Source organism: Heterocephalus glaber, unplaced genomic scaffold (genome assembly GCF_053883595.1).
Source record: "Heterocephalus glaber isolate CG9 unplaced genomic scaffold, H.glaber_assembly_v1.0 deba00000071, whole genome shotgun sequence".
Taxonomy (NCBI): Eukaryota; Metazoa; Chordata; class Mammalia; order Rodentia; family Bathyergidae; genus Heterocephalus; species Heterocephalus glaber.
In genome coordinates this window covers 6,231,166-6,256,649 of record NW_028258137.1, presented here as the reverse complement: position 1 = coordinate 6,256,649, position 25,484 = coordinate 6,231,166, and the positions used below count along the sequence as shown (strand labels likewise).

The 25,484-nt window shown below is 42.3% G+C and overlaps 2 protein-coding genes and 1 long non-coding RNA gene across 8 annotated transcripts in view; 1 reads left to right on the top strand and 2 right to left on the bottom strand.

Annotated features, from left to right (window-relative positions):
- Cmc2 (C-X9-C motif containing 2) overlaps positions 1–257 on the bottom strand; it is a 38,376-nt gene extending 38,119 nt beyond the window's left edge. The window contains exon 1 of the mRNA XM_004842805.2: positions 96–257. The gene's annotated coding sequence lies outside the window, so the exon portion shown is untranslated. The remainder of the gene's footprint in view (positions 1–95) is intronic.
- Cenpn (centromere protein N) lies at positions 141–22,086 on the top strand. 2 transcript variants are annotated; one of them, XM_087209633.1, is made up of 12 exons: positions 168–298; positions 1,330–1,404; positions 7,554–7,734; positions 10,507–10,552; positions 11,492–11,551; positions 11,824–11,900; positions 13,891–14,067; positions 15,920–16,021; positions 17,498–17,561; positions 18,758–18,870; positions 20,982–21,108; positions 21,361–22,086. In XM_087209633.1, exons 1-12 carry the CDS (start codon positions 291–293, stop codon positions 21,441–21,443), a joined length of 1,113 nt encoding a protein of 370 aa, XP_087065759.1. In that variant the 5' UTR covers positions 168–290; the 3' UTR covers positions 21,444–22,086. The 2 variants fall into 2 exon arrangements, with proteins under 2 accessions (XP_004842864.1, XP_087065759.1); XM_004842807.4 differs by lacking the exon at positions 1,330–1,404 and having other exon boundaries at positions 141–298.
- Positions 7,734–25,483, bottom strand: LOC106009242 (uncharacterized). 5 transcript variants are annotated; one of them, XR_015450832.1, is made up of 7 exons: positions 25,326–25,454; positions 24,320–24,459; positions 16,547–16,764; positions 16,158–16,313; positions 13,990–14,185; positions 11,667–11,813; positions 7,734–11,387 (listed from the first exon to the last, which is right to left on the bottom strand). It is a non-coding gene; the product is annotated as an uncharacterized LOC106009242 (long non-coding RNA). The 5 variants fall into 5 exon arrangements; XR_015450814.1 differs by having other exon boundaries at positions 7,734–10,100; positions 11,309–11,387; positions 13,990–16,764; positions 25,326–25,483; XR_015450824.1 differs by having other exon boundaries at positions 13,990–16,313; positions 25,326–25,483.
- Position 25,484: the final 1 nt, after the last annotated feature.

Sequence of the window (25,484 nt, the reverse complement as noted above, 5' to 3'; positions counted from 1 at the left end):
GGGGGAGCCACAACGATCCGACCAGGATCGGCCGCGCCAAAATAGCACATTGAACCCAAAAGGCAGGTTGTGTGACAGACGCTGCCTCTACTTACAAAAACTTTTCTCTTGAGAAGACGGAGCGGAGGCTCAGTGAGTTTCCCTTCTGGTGTGCCCCCAAGTCGCCCCCTGTGCCCAGGAGGCAGTCTAAAGTCCGGCTCGGTGGGCGGAGCTTGTAGCAGGCAGGGCAGGCCATTGGTGCCTTTGAAGGCGCCTCGGCGGGAACAACTGCTGAGGAGAAGGCTGGAGATATGGGCCGGTAAGACAGCTTCTAGCTTTATGGGATTGATCTGCAAGGTGATGGGAGCCTTGAAGAAGTCAGACCCCAGATCTCTGGGGCAGCTTTTGCGCTACTAGCGTATGTCTCTAGGCGCAGGACTGAGGCTGGGGCTGGGAGACCGAGGCTGAGGTGGAAGAGGTTGGCGAGTCCTTCCGTGACGTCACATCCGCCTGCAGTGGGGCAGGGACTTACGTAGGACGCGCGTCCGTGCTCTCGCCTCGCTGGGTTTTGCGTGACGGACGCTGCTACCTCTCACAGAGGGGTTTTGGTTTGATCTTTAGTTCTCTTTGGCTTCCGTTCTTTTTTATTCATGCAGCCTTTCGCATCACCCTTTATGCTCCCTATTGCTGTTGCTGCAGTGTATGTCGACAGGAACGTTACTTTAAAGCTCTTTGTCATAGGTCATTCAACAAATGAATTTTGAGCATCTGCTGTACGACCAGTAAAAAGCTAAAAGCGCTAAAGCGCTAGGAAAAAAAAGAAAGAATAGTCACAGGGCCGGGGATTTAGCTCAGTGGTTCCGGCGCCTGCCTCGCAAGCGCAAGGTCCAGAGTTCGATCCCCAGTACAAAAAAAAAAGAATAGTCACAAAGGAGGGCCGGGGATTTAGCTCAGTGGTTTCGCCGCCTGCTGCGCAAGCTCGAGGACCCGAGTTCGATCCCCTGTACCAAAAAAAAAAAAAAAGGAAAAGTTCGTTAAAGTTTTACTAAAGGGTTTTGAAGCTGCTGGTAAGCCTAAGTGCTCTCTTTTTACCAGGTTTCTTTAGAATGGCATTCTGGTGAACTTTACCCACAATTGAGAATCATATGAAGTGCTCTTTAAAAATCTTGATCCTTACATGCGCCCTTTCCCCAGTTTCCTTGATGGCTCAGGAATATTCATCAATCCTCCTAAGTATTCTTAATGGGGGAAGTGTTGGTTTGATATTTCACTGACTATTGAACCCTAATCCCAGGTAATTTAATGTTTGTTTTGTTTTTTGTTTCTGTTTTTTGTTTGTTTGTTTCCCAGAACGGGAATTGAACTCAGGACTTTGCGCTTGCCAGGCAGGCACAGCACTGTTGAGCTAAATCCCTGTCCCCCCAGGTAATTTTCTGACTGCTGCTTGGGATGAATATCTAATCATTCATTTGATGAGTATTTATCAAGTACATATGGGAAGGTTCCCAAGCTTGCTAGACTTAATGATTTACTAGCCTGACACTGTTGTAGACTGTAGAGGTTTAGCTATGAATGAGACAATTGTAGTGCCTCAGGGCACAATGAAATGTTATGAGTACAATAAAACAGTAGTTAATTTCAGATAGATCTGGAAAGGTAATAAGTAGTGGAAGGTGAGGAAATAACTTTTGAATAAACCTGTCTGAGGAGAAGCCATTTAACTGATACCTGATGTTACTGTATGGATCTAAAATTGTGGCCCAAAGTCCATGTGCTAAGGCTTGGTCTCCACCCTGTGATGCTACTGGGAGATGGTGAAACCTTTTGTAGTTTAAAGTCTAGTGACAGGAAGTGAGGTCACTGGGAGCATGCCCTTGAAGGGATATTGGGACCCCAGCCACTTCTCTTTCTGTTTCCCACTCTTCCTGAGATGAATAGGCTGCCTCCACCATGCACTCCCACCATGATATACCATGCTGCAACAATCCCAAAGCAACATGGCCAAGGTCATGGACTGAAACCTCTGAAACTGTGAGCCAAAATAAATCTCTCCTCCTTATAAGTTACTTATTTCATCCGCCAAAAGACTTCTAGACTTAATTGACAGATTCAATAGAATACCTGGATACAAGGTCAACACTCAAAAAATAGTAGCCTTCTTTTTTTTTTTTTTTAACTTACTAGGAGAGGATCAGCAAATATTTAAACATTACACTGACAGGCCTTAACTATGACATCAAAACATTTGCTGAATGCTCCCCTTTAATTGGAACAAAATTATTGAAAACTTTCTAGGTTAAAGTAAGCATAATTTAAACTACAGTATTATATAAAGCTAATGTTATAATAAAAATAATTTTATCAAGGCATAATAGCAGAAATGAAAATATTCTCTGAGAGACAATGACCTTACTTTTTGGATAAATTAAATAAATACCATAATAAATGACACATTTAGTAACATTGTTACATACACATACTCCAGTTGCATGTGTTGTTTTAAATCAAAGTAGTGAGTGAATTAAAATCAGAACTCTTAATAGAAAAATGAAAGAATACAAAGAAATAGATGAGCACAAGAAAATTATCGTTTACAGGAAAAAGGCAAGTAGGACGTAGAAACAGGGAAGGTGATAAGAAAAAGAAAATGATACATTTAGTAGACAGTACTGAAATCAGAGGGTGCCTAATATTATTCTACTTAATTTTTAAAAGTTGGATTTCTTCATCCTTTTAAATCCATTGTTAGTCTAACCAGTAATGTCACTAGCATAGTCTTTGCCAAATATTGAACTTAATTTAAGAGAATGTGAGAGATTGAAGAAAAAAATTTAAAGATCACACACAGCCTTACAGAATTAGAATGGCCCATAAATACTGCCCTGGCTTTTAAGGACACACTTACAAAAGAGGCCGTAACAGCACTTTTGACTGCTTTAATAATAACAGATTGATGAGCAGTTCAAATGCATTTGATGAATCAAGTGCTGCACGGAGCAGCTGTGGTTGGGAAGAGCATCCAGCAGGGTAGTCAGGAAGGTTGACTGCTCACTTGGTGCACATTCGACTGCATCACTTCCAGATACTGGGAAGTACAGTGTGAAGGATTCATTTTTTGTTTTTTTTAATGAAAAGGACATCTTTATTCCCAGCAAGTTCCAAAAAAAATTGGCTTTCTTGATTGAAGAAACATCTATTTTGTGGTAATTCCAGATCTGACCATTTGTTGAAGATTATGTTCATTGAGCTAAAATTTTAAAGAATATCATTATGTGTTCAAAAGTCTTTCAGTACAGTGGCTTAGATATACAGCTTAGTTCATAGAGGTTTCAGTCCATAATCTGCTGGCTCCAAACCAGGGTGGATGTCAGACAGGCATTGCAGAGTAGAAACAACATGGAGCCTATTTCAGTGGTTGCAGATCATGGTTGCTTGGCTCCATTGTTCCTGGGCTGTGGTTAGGCAGATCATCATGGCAGAAAGGTGTGGTGGAGCAAAGTTGCCCACCTCATGAAAGCCAGGAAGAGAGAGAAAGAGGAAGAAAAGTCAGAGAGGGGAGAGAGGGAACAGGAATGGGAGAAGCCACAATAGCCTTCTTATATTCAAATAACAGACTCATTGAGAGAGAAATTAGGGAAGCAATTCCTTTCACAATAGCATCCAAAAAAAATGAAATATCTAGGAATCAGTCTAACAAAGGAAGCAAAAGACCTGTACACTGAAAACTACAGCACTCTGAAAAAAAGAGATCGAAGAGGATACAAGAAAATGGAAAGACATCCCTTGCTCCTGGGTAGGAAGAACCAATATAGTGAAAATGGCCATACTTCCAAAACTGCTATATAGATTTAATGCAATGCCAATTGAAATTCCAACAATATACTTCACAGAACTAGAGAAAACAATCCAAAAAGTCATTTGGAACCAGAAGAGACCTAGAATAGCAAAAGCAATTCTAGGCAACAGAGACATGACAGGGGGTATCACAATCCCCAACTTGAAACTATACTACAAAGCTACTGTGATAAAAACAGCATGATACTGGCAAAGAAACAGACCCGAGGATCAGTGGAATAGATTGGAAGATGCAGAAACAACTCCAGACACCTCATCTTTGACAAAGGAGCCAACCACCCTCATTTAATAAATGGTGTTGGAAAAATTGGATTTCAACCTGCCATAGATTAAAACTAGACCCGTATCTATCACAATGCACCAAACTAAGATCAAAGTGGATTAAAGATCTAAATATCAAAACAGAAACACTAAACTTGCTGGAAGATAAGTTAGGTAGAACTCTTGAAGACATTGGCATAAGAAAAAATTTTATGAACAAAACCTCAGTAGCACGGGAACTAGCACAAAGAATCAACAACTGGGATCTCATCTTATTAAAAAGCTTCTGCACTGCAAGAGAAACCACCAACAGAGTTAAAAGACAACCTACAATGTGGGAAAAAATTTTTAGCAGCTGTACCTCAGGACTACTATCTGGAATATATAAAGAACTGAAAAAAATTAGACCCCCCCCCAAATTTAAAGACCCAATTCAAAAATGGGCATCCGAAATGAACAGACATTTCTCAGACAAAGAAGTAAAAGCAGCAAATAAACACATGAAAAAATGTTCAACATCATTGATCATTCGAGAGATGCAGATGAAAACAATACTGAGATTCCACCTCACCCCACAAAGAATGGCTGCTGTCAAGAAATCAACCAATAACAAATGCTGGCGGCGTTGTGGAGAGAAAGGAACCCTTCTCCATTGTTGGTGGGAGTGCAGACTGGTGCAACCACTGTGGAAATCAGTATGGAGATACCTCAAAGAACTAGGACTAGAGGTCCCATTTGACCCAGCTATTCCCCTGCTGGGTATCTTCCCTAAAGAATTAAAAGAATCATACCACAGAGATACATGTACAGCCATGTTTATACGGGCACAGTTCATAATAGCTAAAGCTTAGAAACAGCCCAAGTGCACATCAACTGGAAACTGGATAAAGAAGATGTGTTTTTTTTATAAAATGGAGTACTACTCAGTCATAAAAAATGAGAAACTAGAGATGTTTATAGCTAAATGGATGCACATTGAGGCGATACTCTTAAGTGAAATAAATAGGACACACGTGTGTAAATACCGAAGAGTTTCTCTAGTGTGAGAAACTGAAAGTGTAACTAAGGATTAAAACGAATAATTGATAATTTGAAATAGGAAGAAAAGGTCCAAAGGGGTAGGGCAGGTGGGAGGGGAAGGAGAAAGGAAAGAAGGGAAAGGAAAAATTATGAGAAAAGAAAAAAATGGAAACAAAGTCTATGTAAATAGGGAAGGGTGGAGGGGGTGAAGGGTGCACAGGTAATGGGGAAAAAATAAGAACCAAGATCATGTACAGGTACAAGCACCCAATGATAAATGTAAATGCATTGTATACCTAAAATGTACCAATAAAAGAATTTAAGAAAAAAAATAAGTTACTTATTTCAGGTATTTGTCAGCAACAGGAAGCTAATCACACACCTGAATTACACCAAGAAATAATCCATGTGAATATGTACAGAAAGAACCTTCTAAGCAGGGGCAATTGCAAGTGCAATGGTCCATCTCACAGGGATCATTCTATATTATAGGAACTAAAAAGCCAGTGTACCTGGAGCTCAAAAAGCCAAGGACCGGGAAGCAAGGGCCAGACAATACAGGACCTTGTAGATCATGATGAAAATTTTAGCCTTGACTGTAAGATAGGATGCTTTTGTATCTGGACAAAACAACAAACCAAACTTCATTTTCATGGTCTTGATTATGTCCCTGCAGTCATTTGTTTGTTTGTTTTCAATATTGGGGATCTAACTCAGGACAAAAGATCTTGTAGACAAAGACTCTTCAGGCTTAGGTCAGGACAAATGAGGTAGTGGTTCTTTATTAATTGGAGATGTGTTAAAGGATAAAGAGATTATAGTAGTTCTCCCTTATTTGCATTTTCACTTTCTGTAGTTCAGTTCATTTTAGTTGCCTACAGTCAACTAAAATATTACACGGCAAATTCAAGAAACAATTCATAAGTTTTAAATCAGTTTCATTTCAATATATTGTTATTATTATTAGTTGTTGTTCATCTCCTCCTATGTCCCCTGCTTGTGCCCTTGCCTCCTAGGGCTACATTCTTAGTAGAGTAGCCAGATGGATCTTGGCAAAAACCTAAGTGACACTGGGGCCGGGGATTTAGCTCAGTGGTGCTGCCACCAGCCTCAAAAGCACAAGGTCCTTAGTTCGATCCCCGGTACCAAAAGAGAAAAAATCCTGAGTGACAGCATTTCCCACCTCTGTCCAGCACCTTCAGAGTGAAAGCAACAATCCCTGCAGTGATCTCTGACCTCACAGTCTCTATTCCCACCTCACTGGAGGCTGCCTGTTCCCTGTTCCTTGAAGACCCCAGGCCTCGGGGCTTTTACACTTGCCCTTCCCTCTGCCTGGAAATCTCTCCCCTCCGTGACTCACTCCCTCTCCTCCAAGGATGGCCTCAGATGTCACCTCTCTGAGGCCTAATTCTCTACCTCCCACTCCCACATCACTCCCAGCCTGCCTAACATTATTCCATTTTTCTCAGTACATTTCTCTCTACAAACTTACTTTGTGACTTTTTTTTTAATGTTGTCTCTCCTCACTAGAATGGATGTTTCTCGGAGTTTTGTCTTTTTGGACAAAGATGTAACTATTCATAAAACCCAGAAATACCTGGTATACAGGTGCTCAGTCATGGGTTACACGAATCAGTGAATGAATGAAGATCAAAGTACTCTAGTCAGGAAAGGACAGGTAGCACTTGTCTCAGTCCATTTTGTGTTCCTATAACAAACCTGAAACTGCATGCTCATGAAAAACAGATAAAAGATTTGTTTAACGCACAGTTGGAATGTTGAAAAGTCCAACATCGAGTGGCCACATGTGGTGGCCTCTAGTGAGGGATGCTTGGCTGTGGGGCCATGTGACAAGAGCTCCATGGCAACAGCATGTGTGAGATACAAGCACACACACAGGAGAAGCTGAACCCACTTTATAATCCATTCTGGAGGGACCCAGTCTGGTCCAGTGTGACCTGACCCAGTCCCTTGAAAGAGCGTTAATCCCTTCTCAGTGACCTATTCACCTTCTACTGGTCCCCCACCTCTTACAGATCCATCTGCTTTCAGTACCATGACCTTAGAGACCTAACTCCCAGCACATGAACCCTCGGGAGACAGACCCTATCCAAACCTTAGCAGCATGGACTTTTTTTTAATTCTAAAACATTGAAATATATGCCTTAAAAAGAAAATAATTAAAATCTTTGTGCTGAAGCACTCTTTACAGTGTGGCTAAATTTGGAGTCTGAACTCCAAATTAAATGCTGGCTGAAAATCTTCTGAAAAATTCAGTTAGGTTAAGGTTCTCCATCTGATAAATTCTTTGTTGTGGGGCCCAGGATTTAGCTCAGTGGTTTTGCCACCTGCTGGGCAAGCACAAAGACCCGAGTTCAGTCCCCGGTACCAAAAACAAACAAACAAACAAAAAATTCTTTGTTGTGCTCCTTTTCCAGTGCCAGAGAGATGGACGAGACTCTTGCCGAGTTCATCAGGAGGACCATCTTTAAAATCCCCATGGCTACAATGATGACAGTCTTAGAAACCTGGGGTTTTTTGTCTGAAAGCCAGTTGCAGAGCCTAAACTTCAAGCAGAGAAAGGAATCTTTGGTTCACAACTTGCTTCTGCTATGTGAGGTAACAGTGACAAAATGATGAGTCTGAGAGCTGGGGACACCGCTCACTGGGAACCCCCGCTGCCATGTGCAGAATGCTGGACTCCGTCTCCAGCAACATCAGAAAAGGTCGCCCCGAGCAGCAGGCAACCCACTTGGGGTTTTCTTTCCAAAAGGTATCGAAAGGCAGCTCCTTAACTGTTTGGAAAGTGAAGATACTAATATTAATTGGTGCTTTTTTTTTTTGTACCAGGGATCGAACTCAGGACCTCACACTTGTGAGGCAGGCAGCGGAACCACTGAGCTAAATCCCAGCCTGTTAATTGGCTTTTTTAACTACAAGAAATGCTTACAAATCATTAAGAAAAAAAATACCTTGAGAGAAAAAAAAAATCAGTACAGGTTAAAATAATGAACAGTGTTTTTCAACCACCCCTGTGACAAAAATGCAAATATAATAACACTCAAATATGTGGGCAAAGTTGTGAGGAAAGAAATTTTCTTTCATATATATTGATTTATTTATCTTCTTTTTGTTATTTTTAAATTTCAGACTCAAAAGTTGCGAGTACAAAGAATTCTCGTATTCTGGTGTCTTTCCCTCATTTGTTGTTTTTCTTTCTTTTTTTTTTAAAATGAGCTCTCACTAGGTAGTTCAGGATGGCCTTGAACTCACAATGTACCCCAGACTGACCTCAAACTCACAGCAATCCTCCTGCCTCAGCCTCCTGAGTGATGAGATTACAGACATGTGCCTTATTTTTCTTTTGAAACAAGGTCTCCCTATGTTCTGGGCTGGCCTGAAAATCACTATGTATCCCATTATCCCTGGCTTTCCTCATTTGTTTTTAAATAAAAATACTTTTTGACCTAAAAAAACCTGTTTCTGAAATTTACACCAAAAAAATAATTTAGAATAAAAAGGTATATATTACTAAAATTAAATTTATAAATATTTATATAATTGTGTAATGTTTATACATAAGTAAATTAACTGTATCATTGTTTTAAAAATAAATGAGTTGAGGGATGGGGATTTAGCTCAGTGGTGCTGTGCCTGCCTCGCAAGCGCAAGGTCCTGAGTTCAATCCCTGGTACTGAAAAAAATAAAAATAAACAAGTTGAAAACAGGTATGTGTTGATGACTGATTCATCCATAACAAAATATTCCTTGTGTACAACACTGAAAGAAACTGAGGCAGGTATAGTGGCACACGCCTATAATCCTGGCACTTGGGAGGCTGAGGCAGGAGAATTGCAGCGAGTTCAAGGCCAGCCTGAACTGCATAGCAAGACCTTACCTCAAAAAAAAAAAAAAGAAAGAAACTGTATAATGCATTTAATGTCCATGTGTGCAATGTCCAGTGTTCTCAACCAGGATCATTTTGTCTCCCAGGACAGATGGTAAGGTCTAGAGACCGTTTTGGTTGTCACACTGAGGAAGTGGGGGTGCTACTCATTTCTACTGGGTAGAAGTCAGGGGCGCTCGTTGACATCCAGGACCACCGCCCACAACAGAAAACTAACAAACCAAAATATCAGTGGTGCCAGGGCTAAGAAGCCTGGTGTGGCAGTCTGGAAGGACACGGACCGTTCTATTAACTATGTTAACCACTCTGTTAATGGTTGGCCTAGGGAGCATGAGCGGAGGGAGAAGAAGAATGTCACCTTTTACCGTGGAACTGTCACACTGCTCTTGGGAATGCAGAATGCTACAGCCACTTTGGAAGTCACTTTAGAAAGAAACTGGAAGTTTCTTTAGAAGTTAAAATGTATGTCTACCATAGACTCAGCCATCCCACACCTCAGCATTTACTTGAGAGAAATGAAAACCTGTCCACACAGAGACAGGCACAGTGATGTGCTCAGCCACATGACTCATAATAAATAGCCTCAAACGGGAAACAACCCAAATATCCTTCAGCAGGCAAACAGATAAACAACTTGTGATATATCCATACAATAAAGTACTACTTAGGAGAAAAGAGGGAGTAGCATTTATAGATGCAAAAGTACCATTCAGTCTAGGCTGAAACAATAAATGTTGCTGTGCAGTTTAAAAAGAAAAATACGGTCCAGTATCAAAATAATCACACTGAATAGAAGAAGCCAGTCAAAAAAGAACACAAAGTTATGTTCACGTTCATATAAACCCTAGAAAACAAATCTGTCATGACAGGAAGTGGATCAGGGGCTGCTTCACAGCCAAGGGCTGGGAGGGAGGAGGTAGGGGCTGAGAAGAGTGGAAGGGGAGTAAGAAAGAGGCACAAGAAAATTTGGGGGGCTGCTGTTCACTGCCTTGACCGGTGATGGTTTCATGGGTGTACGGTGGCGGCTCGGTTCACGAACGGAATTCGTCCCACAACTCTGGGGAAGATGGCCATGGTGCTGTTTGGTACCAGATGCAGAGTTTACAAAATTGTGAACAAAATTGTGACAAACGGAGGTATTACTACGTTCATCAGTCAAAACTTACAAATTACAAGTTTTAAGGACACACAGCTTAATGTGTGTTAAGTATACTTCAATAAAGTTGATTTTTTTTAAAACTAAAATATTAAAAGAGACAGAAGACGACTAAATTCAGGGAGAAGGGTTGCGATTACCTGACTGAGAAAGGAAGCAGAAGTTCTGTTTGTTGCTTAACGGGAGACCATAGGTTGGAGATGGGTTTTCAGTAAAGTTCTGAGAGAGTGCTCAAGTCTGTCCTAAGTAGTCCTAAAACGTGCTGATCGAAAGGGACTAGCACCAAACCTGTCACCATGTTTCCTAAAAGGCTTATCCTTTCTTTCAGGAGAACCACGCAAGCATCAACGATGTGGCCCTTTTAGACATCGTTTGTAAGTCTGGGTGGTCTGTATTTCCACTTAACCGATCAGTTTCACAGTAAGAGTGCAGTCTAGAGTCAGGAGACCTGGTATCAAATCCCGCTCTGTCCTTACCTGTCTTGTGCCCTTTGCCAAACTGCATCTCCACTAACCCTCAGACTCCTTACTAAAAGGAGAAAACAATAGGAGTGTTTGGAGGATTCAGTGAGACAATGTCTGCAAAACTCTTAGCACACTAAAGGGCACATCCTAAGCACAAAATAAGTATCTGTTGGACTTTATATTACTATAGAATTAGAAAACATATTTCTGAAAATGTGTTATTACAGTGTAGCGTTTTTTCAAGATGAATGTCTGGTTTTTGTTCAGCAGGCAGCATAGTGCAGGGGCTAAGAAAGAACACAGACCCTAGGTAGCCCCGGGTTTCCCAGGTTGGTTTCATGGCTCCACCGCTGCCTCTCCATGAGCCCTGGGGGAGGGAGGTGGGCATCTCTGTCCCCCAGTGTTTCCATTTGACAGAGTTGTGCAGTAATGATGGTATCACATAGGTTGTGGTGAGGATTAAATCAAAGTGCACGTCAAGTACTCAGAACAAGGCCTGGTAGACTACTAGTTGACTGTTACCATCTGATATTAATCCCTCTGTGACCCAGAAGTACACCCACACCCACCTTTATTAGCACTTTGCCTCAACTGTGACACAGCTGACTCTATTTACAGTACCTGCCTCTGAGTTAGTCTCACTTTCAGGGATTGGATTCCACCCACCTTAAAGGTGGACCTGTGTACATTTCCGGTTCTCATGCATTCATTCACATGTTCATTAAGTCGGGTAGTATGCCAGACACTGGGGAGGAAAGCAGGTGATATGTTATTAAAAATGCAGGTGTATAAGCACATTACTTCAGGCCCTAAGACAGACTACTAAGTCATAAGTGTTTCCTTTCTCAGATATACAAGTTCATCGGCACCAGAAAATGTGGAATGTTTTTCATATGAGTAAAGGACCAGGTAAAGTTTTCCATTTTAAATCAAACATTTGTATGTTTTATTTAGGGGCAATGTAAAAATCCACAGAAACGTGTTCTCCCACACTTCTTTCCCCATGAGGTGACTGTTCATGTACCTGGTGGTGCCCTGCCAGAGGCACTGCAGCAGTTGTGTGATCTCATCATCTTTGCTCCAAGGTTGCACAAGATGCCTGGCTTCAGAGTTCTTTGCAGATCTGTCTGTTGAAGACATTGTTGCTCCCTTCATTTCTGCTTTTCTTTACCTTTTGACAGATGAAGATGTTGATATTTTTGACATGGAAGAATTCAAAAGCTTATTTAAGAAAATTCTTCACCGAGCATTAAAAAATGTAAGAATTAAATTTATTCAAATTTCCATGAAATTCACTTTAATGACATCTGTGCAGTTGACATGTGGCACTGTTTTGGGGTAGTTTTTTTGGTTTTTGGTTTTGAGACAGGGTCTTGCTATGTAGAAACTCAGTCATATTCCACACTCTCCTACTCCATGCCAAAGACAAACCCTAAAAGTTCTAAAACTAAATAAAGGTAATAAAAATAAAAACTCTAAAGCCTCCCTCTCCTCTCTGCTGTCCACTTAGAGCTGGCCGCTCTTTCCCAGCAGAGCTCTGCAGTGGCGAAGCGGCCTCTGTTGGCCCTGTCCAGTGCACCAGTGAACGACCCCCTGCGGCCACCGAGCACTGGGGACATGGCTGGTGTGACCGGGAACTGAATTTCTAATCTCACCTCACTTCAGTGAGTCTCTGATTCACAGTCCAAGTGTGAGCAGCAGCTCAGCCACTAGTCGGTGCAGCTCTGGAGCGCCAGGACTTTCCAGGCATTTTTGCTTTTGTAACAGGCAGCGAGGACACTGTGCAAAATGAGACCTCTTTCTTTCCAGCCAGTAGCAGCCCAGGGAGCCTCCAAGAAGGCAAGCTCCGGGCTGCTCACTAGGGAAGCCAGACAGCTCTGCACCTCCATGCACTGGGCTGCGGAGGATCCCTGGTCTACTGCACCAAGGGGATTTGGCAAAGCAGCTAGCAACAAGAGTGGTGGCTTGCTAGCACCAGCAGCCACAGTTAACAGCCTTATTTTCCTGGCATGAGATCGAAGAGGGAGGAAGTAAAGAGCAAACTGGCCAAGTGTACCTGGCTCACTTTCCCCTTTCCAGAGTCAGAACCCCACGAGGGAGTTGACTCTGGGGCAAGCTGATGAGCTAGGCTATTAAATCCTACATCGACTGGCAATCATGTTTCCAAGTTTAGAAAGGCTTATATTTATCCATGAAATGCAAACCAAGTAGAACTTTTGGATCCCGATCATATAACATTCCTTTAAGTGGTCTTTAGCTGAACTAATGTATAAAACTGTTAGGATTAGATATTTTGAGCTGATTACTACATAGAAATCTTACTATTACTAGAAGGAAAAAAATGGAAACAAAGCTTTTATACAGGGGAGGAGGCTTGAGGGGAGGAATGGGATACAATAAAATTTATTAAAAATTAAATTTAAAAAATCTTACTATTAAGCTTACAGAGCATGGTAGATCTGCTAGATGCCAATCAGCCCTCATAAAACACCTACCATATCTCTAGCCACATATGGTAGCATGTATTGTAATCCCAGCTACTTGAGAGGCTAAAGCAAGAGAATTACAGCCTCCAGGAGTGCCTGTAATCTAAGCACTAGGGAGGCCGAGGCAGGAGGATTGCTGCGAGTTCAAGGCCAGTCTGAACTATGTAGGGAGAATCACAAATTGTTCGCTAGCCTGGGCAACTTAGCAAGACCCTATCTCAAAAAATAAAAAGGACTGGGGATATAGCTCAGGAGTAGTAGCCCTGGGTTCAATCTCCAGTACCAAAAAAAAAATAAGAGTTTTTTTGTTTTGTTTTGTTTTGTTTTGTTTTGTAGCAGGGATCGAACTCAGGACCTTGTGCTTCCAAGGGGGGTGCGATGCCACTGAGCTAAATCCCCAGCCGTAGAGTTTTTTTAACTGCTGTCTCATTTGTTAAATTGTCTTCATAAGCTCTTATATAGGTAAAGGAACACTGTTTAGGACAAATCCAAAAAATTACTGAAAAATACTGATGTCATATCTGGTCATAAGTTTTTAAGATGTTTTTTCTTCCAAAAGACTTTGCAAGGCATCAGTATGTGTTTACAAAAGCATCAAAAAATATTTTCCCAAAGATTCCCAAAACACTGCCATTAGAAGTAGGAGACAAAACTGCCAGGTCTCAATCTGCGTGCGACATCAGAGTGGCATCTGTTGCTCCTAGAAAGTACCTGCAGTTGGTGCCACAATGAGATCCAACAGAGAAACTGAAATCCTCTTAGGTGACCGTGAGCTTCAGGGATGCCCAGGAGAATGCAGTCTGGATTCGCATCGCCTGGGGAACTCAGCACAAAAAGCCCAACCAGTACCAGCCTACTTACGTGGTGTACCATTCCCAGACTCCGTTCGCCTTCGCTTCTTCCTCCAGGCTGAAGAGCACTGTACCCCTTCTGGGTCAGGTATGCAAGAAGTTACTCTCAGCTAGCACACTGTATCACCCCTCACCTCACCAGTCTTGCAGGGTTCAAATGCTCCATAAGCATCTGATAGAGAACACCACACTTCATTTTTGTTCTCCTAAAACAAGAGAGCAGAGATTACACTTATCTACAAGTGGTATTAGTTTGGCACTATTCTTTTTTTTTTTTTGGTACCAGAGACTGAACTCGAGTCCTCGTGCTTGCGCAGCAGGCAGTGAAACCACTGAGCTAAATCCCCGGCCCTGGCACTATTCTTAATTGTCTTTTTGTTTTGTTTTGTTTTTGGTACCAGGGATCAAACCCAGGACCTTGCGCTTGCAAGGCAGGAGACAGACCCACTGAGCTAAATCCCCGGCCCTTAATTGTCTTTAATCTAAAGTAATACATGCTTAATGTAAAAAAAAAAAAATGCAACCAATGCAGAAGTCTTGAAAAAGTCTAAAAACTTCTCACCCCTATTCCCTTTGTTATTCAGCCCCTATTTGTTTGATATTTCTTTTCAAAACAAGTTTTATCACAAAAGCCAGGGTAGTACATATATATGGTTGGTGATTTGCTTTTCTTTTACTGAACAGAATGTCTTCATATGGTTACATACAGTGCTTTTCCATGACTGTATAATCTGCCTGTTATGACCTTTATTGTCATTTGTAACCACTGTCCCCAAGTTCTATACACAAGAAGGCTGCTTTAGCATCTTTAAAACAGTGTAGTCTTTGTCCAGAACCTGCCTCTTTCAGTATTACAGGGCTCCCAGCATCTTTCTCCACAGTGAGCCACCCTGAATGGGCCCAGTGACTGCTGCTGCCACTACAGTGGCTCCTCCCCCTGCTCCCGAGCTCCCGCTTTACTTGCCTGAAGGTGCACAGCTCTCTTCATGGCTGCATCAATATCTTTCACACCTGTGTCTGGCAAAGCCTGGTCCTTGTCACGGACCGAGCAGGCTGGAGGATCCTGGGGTGTGTTGCTTATGGTAGAAAGGCTGCTACTCACTTTTGTTTTAACACTTCTTTACAAGCGGGGTCTCTTCCTCTGTGATACACAGTGCTTATTCATCCCCTTACAGCTGGGTGACTGAGCCAAAGGCTAATAATGTTCATTTCTCTCACATGTCTGAAGGCAAACTTGCCTCTACCCTCTGGGCTCCATGTAAGTACCTTATTCAAATAATTTTGTTTCAGTCTTCTAATTGTTTCCCCGAAGCCAAGAAGCTTCTATAAATTGCATTTAACAAACACTTTTGTCTTCAATATCTGCCTACCACCTACATGTTTGTATTTTGGCACAGTGGTATGTTGTAGTATTAGAGGACTGGTATTCTCAAATGGTGACTCCAGAGCAGTGATGGCAAACCTTTTAGGGTTTTCAGTGATAACAGCCAGCTGCGGCCTGAGTGCCATGTTCACTGTTCATTCCCAAGTCTGAATTTATTATAATGCCTAACTGTAAACTGGGTCACTTTTCTAAAAATGACAGCATTTATGAGAATCTTAATGCCATTGGCCACTTTGTTGTTTTTTAAACTGGGCAACAGGACATAAGATTAATTTTTTCTGAAGCCAGGTGTGGTGGCACATGTCTCTAATCCAAGCACTCAGGAGGCTGAGGCAGGAGAATCGCTACAAGTTTGAGGCGGCCCTGGGCTACATAGTGGGCTACAGTCTCAAAAAAGCAAAAAAAAAAGAAAAAAAAGATTAAATTTTTTTGGACTTCTTTTCACTTTTAAATGAAAACTACTCACTGATACCAGCTCCTATATTTTACTTTGACAAACGTGATGAGAAACAAACCAACAGTAACCCTAACAGCCATGCTGATTTTCATGTCTAAGGCACTGACAGTCGCCAGCAAACACCACCAGATCGTGCAGATGGACCTGAGAAGCCGCCACCTGGACTCTCTCAAAGCCATCGTTTTTAAACAGTTCAATCAGGTGAGCCAATCAGCGACCACCTTTTGGTTGACACCTGTTGGAGACAGGAGTTGGAGCCACTGAGCAGGTGGGAAGCCCACTTCAGATGTGGAGGAAGCTTTCATCTAGTTAACGTGAAACAAAGTAACTCTCCTACCGTTGCTCTGTTGTCGCTTTATGATTGTATTTATACCACTCTCTGGTCGGTGGAGTCTGTGTTATAGATCCCGGTTTCCAGATCACTTATTCCAAGGAGAATTTATTTCCTCTGTAGAGCAACCTGACACTATCTTTGGAAGATGAATATATTACTCTGTTTTGCAAGAGAGAAACATAATTATTTCTTCCCAAGCCAGTGACATAAGAGTTGAAATTAAAGAGGCGAAAACATGAGTTTACTAAGTCTCACAACTGATTTCCTAAAACAATTTGAATGTATTGTTCCCCTTTAATGACAAAAACAGATCTGTCCTTACAGGCTCAGGTCTTCTCCTCTGTATGGCCAATGTCCACTCATGTGTTCAGACTCTGTAGGTGGACACTTACTGTTCCGTGTGTACCCTAAGTAGAAAGAAGTGATGGCTCTCTGCCGGTTGTACTTGTTTTGGTTGGCTAGTTGACTGGTTGGTTGGCTGGTTGGTTAGTTTGAGACGGTCTCACTGTGTGGCCCAGGCTGGCTTCCAGTTCACAGGGATCCTCCTGTCTGAGCCTCCTGCGTGCTGGGATTACAGGCGTTCACTACCATCCCTGGCTTGCATGTTGCTCTTTAAGGAAAAAGTCATAACATTAGGAAGTTAGATAATGATTTTCTCCCCTAGCCGACCCTGCACCTTTTATCACCCAATCTTCCCTTATCTTGGTATCCGCTATTCTACTATAATATGACAGTTGGATTTTTGGAAAATTCACATTCAAACAATTATAAAAACATTGGGTTCAGACCAGGTATGGTGGTGCACGCCTGTTATCCCAGCATTTGAGAGGCTGACGGAGGAGGATCGCCACAAGTGTGAGGCCAGCCTGGGGTCCATAGTGAGTTCAAAGCCAACCTGAACTACATAGTGAGGCCCTGTCTCAAAAAAACCAGCGGGATCAATGGAGAGAGGTGGGAGGAGGGGTCAAGAGATTCAGACTTATGGTAGGAAAGTTATTTTTCCAAAAGGCATCTCGGAGTTCTTTAGGGTGTGAAGGTAAAGCTGAAGCCCCACACCGCGGGTGCTGCCTTTGCTTCTTCTAGCCTTTCCACTCCCACTTACACCAGATCCATTTTTATGATAGCAAAGTTGAGATCCCCAAACAAAAGAGCCATGTTCCTGACTCCCACAGTCTCTGTCACCACTGTCCTAGGAGCAACGCTCAGTGATGTTGCAATATGGTCTCAAAGCTTTTTGTTAGAAAAAATAGTATACTTTCACATACTAAAACCAGTTCATATCTACACTTCAAGATGTTAAGATTAGGAAAACATTCACTTTTTTGGCTTTCTTTTTCCCCTAGACCTTTGAAAATCACAACTCTACAACACCTCTTCAGGAAAGAAGCCTTGGAGTAGATATAAACAGTATGTATGTTTTAAGATAAAACTGAAATATGGGCCAGGTATGGTGGCAACATGCCTATAATCCCAGCACTCAGGAGGCTGAGGCGGGAAAATTGCTGCGAGTACAAGGCCAGCCAGAACTACATAGCAAGATCCTATCTCAAAAAAACTGAAATGTGGAAATGCATCATTCCCTCTCTTAATTTCTATTACTGAGTAAAACACATATGTACCAAGGTTCTGATCCAAAACTATTTACTGTTTTCAGAAAAACTGAAAATTAAATACCTGTTGGAGGACAGCCACGCTAGCATAGGTCTCCTTTAGAATTGACTAGAATGGCATCCAGTAGCAGTGACAATAGAAGAACTAGCTGGCAGTTGTTGAGCTTTTCCTGTGCCAGTCCTGCCCTAAGATATGTATATGTATTATTCCCTCAGTCTGCACAGTGGCCCCATGAATGAGTGCTATTCACTGGAACCTGAGCTTCCGGGAGGCTTGGAAACTCCAGGTACAGTCACACAGCCAGGAAGTGGCAAAGGCACAAGTGGAATCAGTTGCCCAAGTGTGGAGCCCAGCTTCACAGTGCGCTGCACCTGCTGGTCCTAGGAGAGTCACAGTTGTGACTATTTTGCAACTCACAGATGGCATGTGTCTCCCCCTAGAAAACCCAAGAGAATAGAGTATAAAACGACAAATGTGGATCGGGTAGTTCAGAAAAGTGGTGGGGCACCCTATAAATTTACAAAAAATAAAAACTTTCATATCTGCTAGCAGCAATTAAGCAATAAAAGGAAATGGTACAGCTGTTGTGCACTCAGTACTTTTATAACTTTACAATGGCATAGGAACCACTGTTAATTTCGTGCTAACTAAAGAAAGCAGGATGCAGAACTGTGTGTGTTTTATAATCCTAGTGTTAAAAAACACGTATATGTGCATGTTTTTTTTACTTACTGTAAAAAGAGCCAGACAGAAATACACTAAAATGTTAACAGTGTTCATCTCTGGGGGGTACAATTTGGGTTAATTTTTGTCGTTTATAAGCCTGTAATTTCTACCTGTTGTACATAATAAATTATTAACAATCAAGGGGAGGAACCCAAACGTTATTTTAAGTTATACAAATAATATGAAAGGTTAAGAATGACAAAGGATTCTTTAAGGATGAAGTAATATTCCTAACAGCTTTTTCATTCGAAATCTTCCACCTGTAGTGGATTCAAGGATCATTCATGAAAACACCATAGAAAAAGAGAGGGTCCGAAGAGTAACTCAAGAAACATTTGGGGTCTGCCCTCAACCTCAGCTAGAGTTTGCACAGTACAAGGTAGGTGCTGCAGGAAATGTTGCCTGCAAGTTATCCACGATTTTAAAAAAGAACAACAGCCTTAAGTGGAAAATGAGTCTAAGAAGCTGTTCCTTTTTCATTTATCACTTCAGTTTCATACAGTGAATTTATAAATTAAATAGGCCTCCTTATTATTATACGTTTCCCTGCTAGCCAAGGACACCTTTGGAAATTCTGCATTTGCCTTTTCATTTCATCTGACATCTTAATTCTGTTATAAATAACTGGCTGTGATCTGTATATTTGAGAAAAAAATTGGAAAACTGTAATTTATACCTTCCAGCACATCCACACCTAGAACGTACTTGGCACATAGTAGATACTCATAACTGCTTACTGAATAGCAGAATGACTAAATGAGACACATAATGTCTTACATAGCCTCATTGGCGTTGCATGGAGAAAAACTAGTAGTGTAGATAGACTGCAGACGTAGCTTGTCCCCGAAGTGTGCTGCTGCCCACCAGGAAGGCCAGGTAGGGAGCTCCGGGTGTTCATGCAAGCCCCTTCCCATTAGAAGGACAGGAAGTTTATATCATGCTCTCCCTAATCTTGAGCCCATGTTCATACTTATAACACCTCCCTACCCCCAGATCCTCCAAACAAATGTCTATTTGGGCATCCTACAGCTGCTTCTGCAGGACACACTTAAAATCTGCTGTTCATCTGCTCACTCAGGCCCAAAGCCTGTTGGGTTTGATTAGTTTCTAGTGAGAACAGTTGATTGACACCTTTCAAATTGGATTCTCTTACTAGCAGGTTTTCACCGAGTTCCTTTAAACAGCCCATAATCTAGGACAGGAGACCTCAGTGTAGTCAGTCCTGGGACTGCCAAACTCAGCATCACTTGGAATGTGTAAGAAGTGGAAATTCTTGGTTCTGTCCCAGCTGTGTTGGGTCGGGAGAGGACAGTACCCGGCCCCTGTGCTGATTCTGCCGACGGTCTGGGATACAGAAGACTGGATTCGCAACACTTCCCTTGCATACCTCTTAGAAAGGGTCTATTTTGAATCTAGGTGCACATTTATTCATATATGCTACTAATTTTTCCATACCTCTTCTATTTTGAAAAATTCACACCTTTAGAAAATTGGCAAGACTATTACAGTGAACATCTGTTTCTTCTTTGCTTAATTCACCAACTGTTAAATTTTGCCACAGTTTGTTTTGTTCTCTTTATCCTAAAGCATTTGAATTAGTTGCAGACATTACTCATCACCCAAATATTTCGGCACATTGTCTCTAAATTTTAAGAATCATTTTAAGTTTAAAAATAAAATTTGAAGGGGAGGGAATGGGGAAGTAAAAAGAATTAATATATGTCATGTACATAGACCAACTCCCCAAGATGAATATAATCATTATGTACCACAAACATGTACTAATAAAAATAAAAATTGAAATTAAAACAATTGAAACAGAATCTTAAGGGCCCAGGACCTACTGGAATGGCAGACCTCCAATATTTGATTACATTAAGGAGAGAGTCCTTTCAGGTCTCATTTAAGTGCACACTGAAATCTTTGCAGATGGAATGCCCAGGATCTTGGATTTGCATCAGCACAGCCCAGTGGGGAGGGCAGGAGGGGAAGGGAGATGGGGGTCACAAGGTGACCTGGGAACCTGGCCTGATAAATCTAGCCTGGCCACCAGTTCACTGACTCAGCCGGGTGATGTGCGCCTGGGATTCACATTGCTCCTCACTCCTTACTCCTGAATGTGTTTTAAATCCTCCCTGGTAAGAAAGTAAAAAGAACTGCAGTGGTGACTCAAAAGATGGCATTGTCATCCTGAAATGACAGATTACAGAAGACAGCACTAACTTTCCTTCAAGAATGCAGACTGTAAAGGGCACCTGGGGGCGGCATTGACACTCAGCATACCCCGTGTGTCAGGCACTGTGCAGGCTGGCACCTGGGTACTTTAATGTGCTGGTTGCCCTCTGTTTGCAGTTAGCGAATTAGATGGTCTCCATCTCTACTGAGCCTTGTATTTCCTTATGCAAAGATTTAGTCAAATCTTATTTCATTATCTTCTACTCTTCTGACTGATAACATTTACTAGTCATTTATAAATGTATTTGTTGACAGCTTGAAACGAAGTTCAAAGGTGACTTATATGGGGGCATCTTGGCCAAGAGGGAAGAGCCCCTACGGTGCCTGATAAAGTTCTCCAGCCCACATCTTTTGGAAGCACTGAAATCCTTAGCTCCAGCCGGTGAGTGGTCAGCTTATTTTACAAGCTAGACAGGTTAACAGCAGACTGCATTGGGCCCTCTGTTGCTTATTAATAACCTCTGAGCTTTCCTGTCTCTCCAGTCCGCTACCCCATGGTGCCCAATTTAGCATATTTGCCTCTGCACTAAATGAGGGGAAGGCTCCTGGTCCACCTTCTAATCTTGGCCATTTTTAAATGCCTAATAAATCTTTGCCCCATCATTATTTTAATTTCTTTTGTTTTAAATTTCAGGTATTGCAGATGCTCCACTTTCTCCATTGCTCACCTGCATACCCAACAAGGCAATGAATTATTTTAAAATTAGAGATAAGTAAGATGTATGTGGTTTTATAAACCCAGTGGCTCCTTGATTATATGGCACATGCATTCCAGCTCACAGCTAGCTGGAGAGCTTCTGTCTGTAAACTTGCTTTTCAGAAACTGATCCTTGATATTAAATTCAGAAACGTCCATATAATTTTGAGGGCTGTTTCCTCCCCGCTCCTTTCTGATCAGTAGAGCAGGTGTGGGCATTGAAACACAACAGGATATATGTGTGGTTCCAGACTGAGCCCAAGTGCTTGGATGCTCTGAAGCCATGCGTCTGGCACAGTGGCTGAGCCTGGGGGTATTTATCTGGTGGCCTTTTGCCCACTCCTGCCTCTCCATGATCCTGGGAGGTCTGGTTCCTGTTGCTGTTTTCTGAGGATTTTCTGTGAAGCTTTGGGTCACAGAAAGAAGCACCAAGAAACTATACCCAACTCAGAACTTGTAGGTATCAGGCAGTTCAGAGGGTAGGGTTGAGTCCACTGAGTTGACACTATAGGAGGTTGCATATCTGATGAATTCACTTACATAAAACACTGGTTTCACTGTAAATATGACACTTTTTATAGTCTAATTTATCACACGTGACATGCAAACTGACATTACACTGATTTGTGAATAATAAAGATACAGTATTAAAAAACTGGTAAATCAGTTACTTTTTCTTTTGATGAAAATCCTTCAGTGATTATCACTAAATAGCATGTTCTTTTATAACATTTTAAAATCTGTTCCCTGTCTTGTTCCAGAGAAGATTTTGAGTTATAAAAACACATTGTTTAAAAAAATTATATACATATATATATATATATATATGTCTGTGTGTGTGTATATATATATATATATATATGTATATATAATAAAAAACAAGCAAAAAAAAACAAACCCCACATTGTTAGCCAGGCATGGTTCTGCATGCCTATAATCCCAGCACTGGGGAGGCTAGGGCAGGAGGATCTCCACAAGTTCAAGGCCAGCCTGGAATATATAGTGAGTTCAAGACCATCCTAGACTACACAGCAAGACTCTGTCTCCAAGAAAAGAAAAGTTACAATTATAAAATTAAAAGGTAAAGAAAGCTGGGCAGATAAGAGTGCAGAAGAGAACAGAATAAAGCTAGGGATAAGATTACTATGTAAGAGTCTACATTTCTACAGGTGCCTGTCCACTTGCTAGCAGATCAGAAAGCTAGCATGGACTTTGCCAATGGCCAAAGCAGAGAGGAAAACAGTGGTCATGGATAAAGCTATTTTAAAACTGATACACCAGTTGATTTTGATGAAAATCAAAAGGAGTGCTATTATACAGAATATATAACAGAAAAGGGGGGTAAATAATGCTCTCTAGTGTAATACTGTCTGTACACTGTGTTGGTGACTCAGCTACATAACTCAGATCGGTTTCGGGAACCGGAAGTATAGAGAAGGCTGCATGCCTGGCTACTGGGGGCATGTGACACTCTTGAGGCAAGACAGCATCTGCTGAGGACAGTTGTCACTATACAGGCATTTGGGTGTAGAGAAGATCTGGCTCCTTAACTTAATCCTTATCCATCCATTCTCTGTAGTCCCGGTTACACGAAACACATGCTACCCCTCCCCCTGCACTTCTTGTTGGCTAATAAAAGGCCAACTGTGTTGCTTTATTGGAGTCTCTGCTAGAGGCAAGTCGCCTCCCAGTCTCCCCTTTTATACCTTGAAATAGTCTCTGTCTTTCTTTTATTCCTCATTGTTCCCCCTAAAAGGGTAGCTGAGGGTCTGATCAGCCTGCAATAGGTAGGACATCTTATATGAAAGATGTGTTTTTAGACTTACACTAGTTTAGAAATGTCATAGATTCTTCAGTTGTCTCCCAGTGGGGCACTGAATCTGTTAGGGCTTAAGAATGACTTCCATTTCAGCAGTCATGGTTTCTGGCGTCTCTGTCTGTGTGCATGTACACAGTAGGCATTCTGCCCAGTGCCTGAACATGCACACGATATCTGCACAGGGGCCCTGCAGGTTCCTGGAATGATTTCCAGCGGCCTCACAGAATTCCCTGGTGTTTGGCAGGAATGTGTATCTAGAAGCTGAATAAGAAAATACAAGTCCTGTGTACACCCTGTAGTGATACCATTTGGGCCACATCCGGTGACCCTCCCATCAGAGGCCCTCACTTAGAAAAATGGGAGAACCTAAGCTCCCCAAGCCCTTATCTATCATGTACTTTATGGTCACCTTCAGGTGCAGCTGAAGAACAGATGAAGCAGTAAACAGCCAAGGACCTCTATACTCAAAAGAACTGCATCTTCAGCAAGGCCTCCACAAATTGAAAGGCTGGCCTGTGATTACTGAGTGCTTACTATGTGGCAAGCACTGTGCCGCTGTATTCCATATGCATTACCTTATCTTCATAACAGTATTATAAGACAGGCAGCATGATCAATCTTATTTTACTTGAGTAATGACCAGGCAGGCAGACGCCACAGCCTGCGCTCTAGACAGCAGGCTAAATAATGCCTCCTTCTCAAAGAGGTCTGCATGGTAATCCCTGGAATCTGAATATGTTGTCTTGGTGGTGGGAGAAGTTGCCCTGCAATACCTCGATGAGCACAGTGTGATCACAGGGTCCCAATTCTAGCCACTAGGGAGGTCGAGGCAGGAGAATCACCAATTTGAGGCAGGGGGCAGAACCACTGAGCTAAATCTCTGGCCCAAATCACAAATTTGAGACCAGCCCAGGCAACTGGACAAGACACTGTCAACAAAGTTAAAATTAAAATAATTTTTAAAGCTCACTGGTAGAACACTTGTCTAGCATGTGGGAGCCCCTGAGTTTAATACCCAGTACCACCAAAACAAAACAAAACAAAAAAAAGTGATCTGATGGGACAAACTCAGCTCACACTACTGATCTTGATGGTAGACAGGGCCACCAACCAAGGAATACAGGCAGCCTCTCGAAGCTGGAAAAGGTAGACAGATTCTCCCAGAGCCTCCAGAAGGAACCAGCCCAGCTGACATTTCAGGCTTCAGACCTGCAGAGCTGCAAGATAAATTTATTATGGCAAGACACTAAGTTAGTGATAACTCATTAGCAATAGAACACTAATACAGCTAATAAGTAAAAGTTGGACGTTTTCACAAGAAAATCTAGCAATACTAAAGATGCACAGCAGCTGCCACCTTCAGACAGGGTGTGTTTCCAATTGCACTCAGTCCTCAGCCAGCTAGGCCTGTTTAGGTGACCGAGTCTCTAGGCATCGAGGTTTTGGGACCATGCACTAAACTATACTGTTTCCCAAACAAAAATGGAATTTCAGCAATTAAAACAGTCGGGCAGCCAGGTGTGATAGTGCATGCAGCACAGTAATCCCAGCACTTTGGGAGGCTGAGGCAGGAGAATTGCGATGCCAAGCCCAACCTTGGTGACTTAGTGAGATCCTATCTCAAAATAAAAACGGGCTGGGGGTGTAGCTCAGTGTGAAAGCCCTGGGTTCAATCCCCAGGCCTGGGGGGAAAATACAAGCAGGTAAATAATAGACCCCCTAAAAGGATCGGCCCTATCAATTGTAACAATCCTTTCGCTTGTACAGTTCGATCTAGGGCAAGTTAATTTCTGCAACCCTAAATTTCCTTTTCTGTACAGGGAGGGGAGACTTTACAATATATACCCGCTACCGACACTTTGAGGACAAAATGAGACACTGAACGGAGAGCACCTCCCCGAGGCTCTGGTACAAGGAAAATTTACGTTATGGCCTCTCCTGCCGTTGACTCCTTGGGTTGCATGTAATCTTTGGGAGTTAAACCTTCTGAACGAATTGCTTTTTCTTCCATCCAACTGTTGCCTGCGACCAAGTTTCCAAGAAGGTCGGGAAAGTATGGGTCCACCAGACCAACACGCTTTACCTGTTCTCCAGTTTCTGCAGCCCGCAGCTTCCGCTGGCTTGGACTCTCCGCGGCCAGCAGGGGGCGCGCGGCGCCGGATGCTAATAAGCCCAGCGGTCCCGCCCCCTGCCGGAAGTGGCTTGCGGGGGCGGGGCCTGCGTGCGGGCCGGCGCTGTGCGG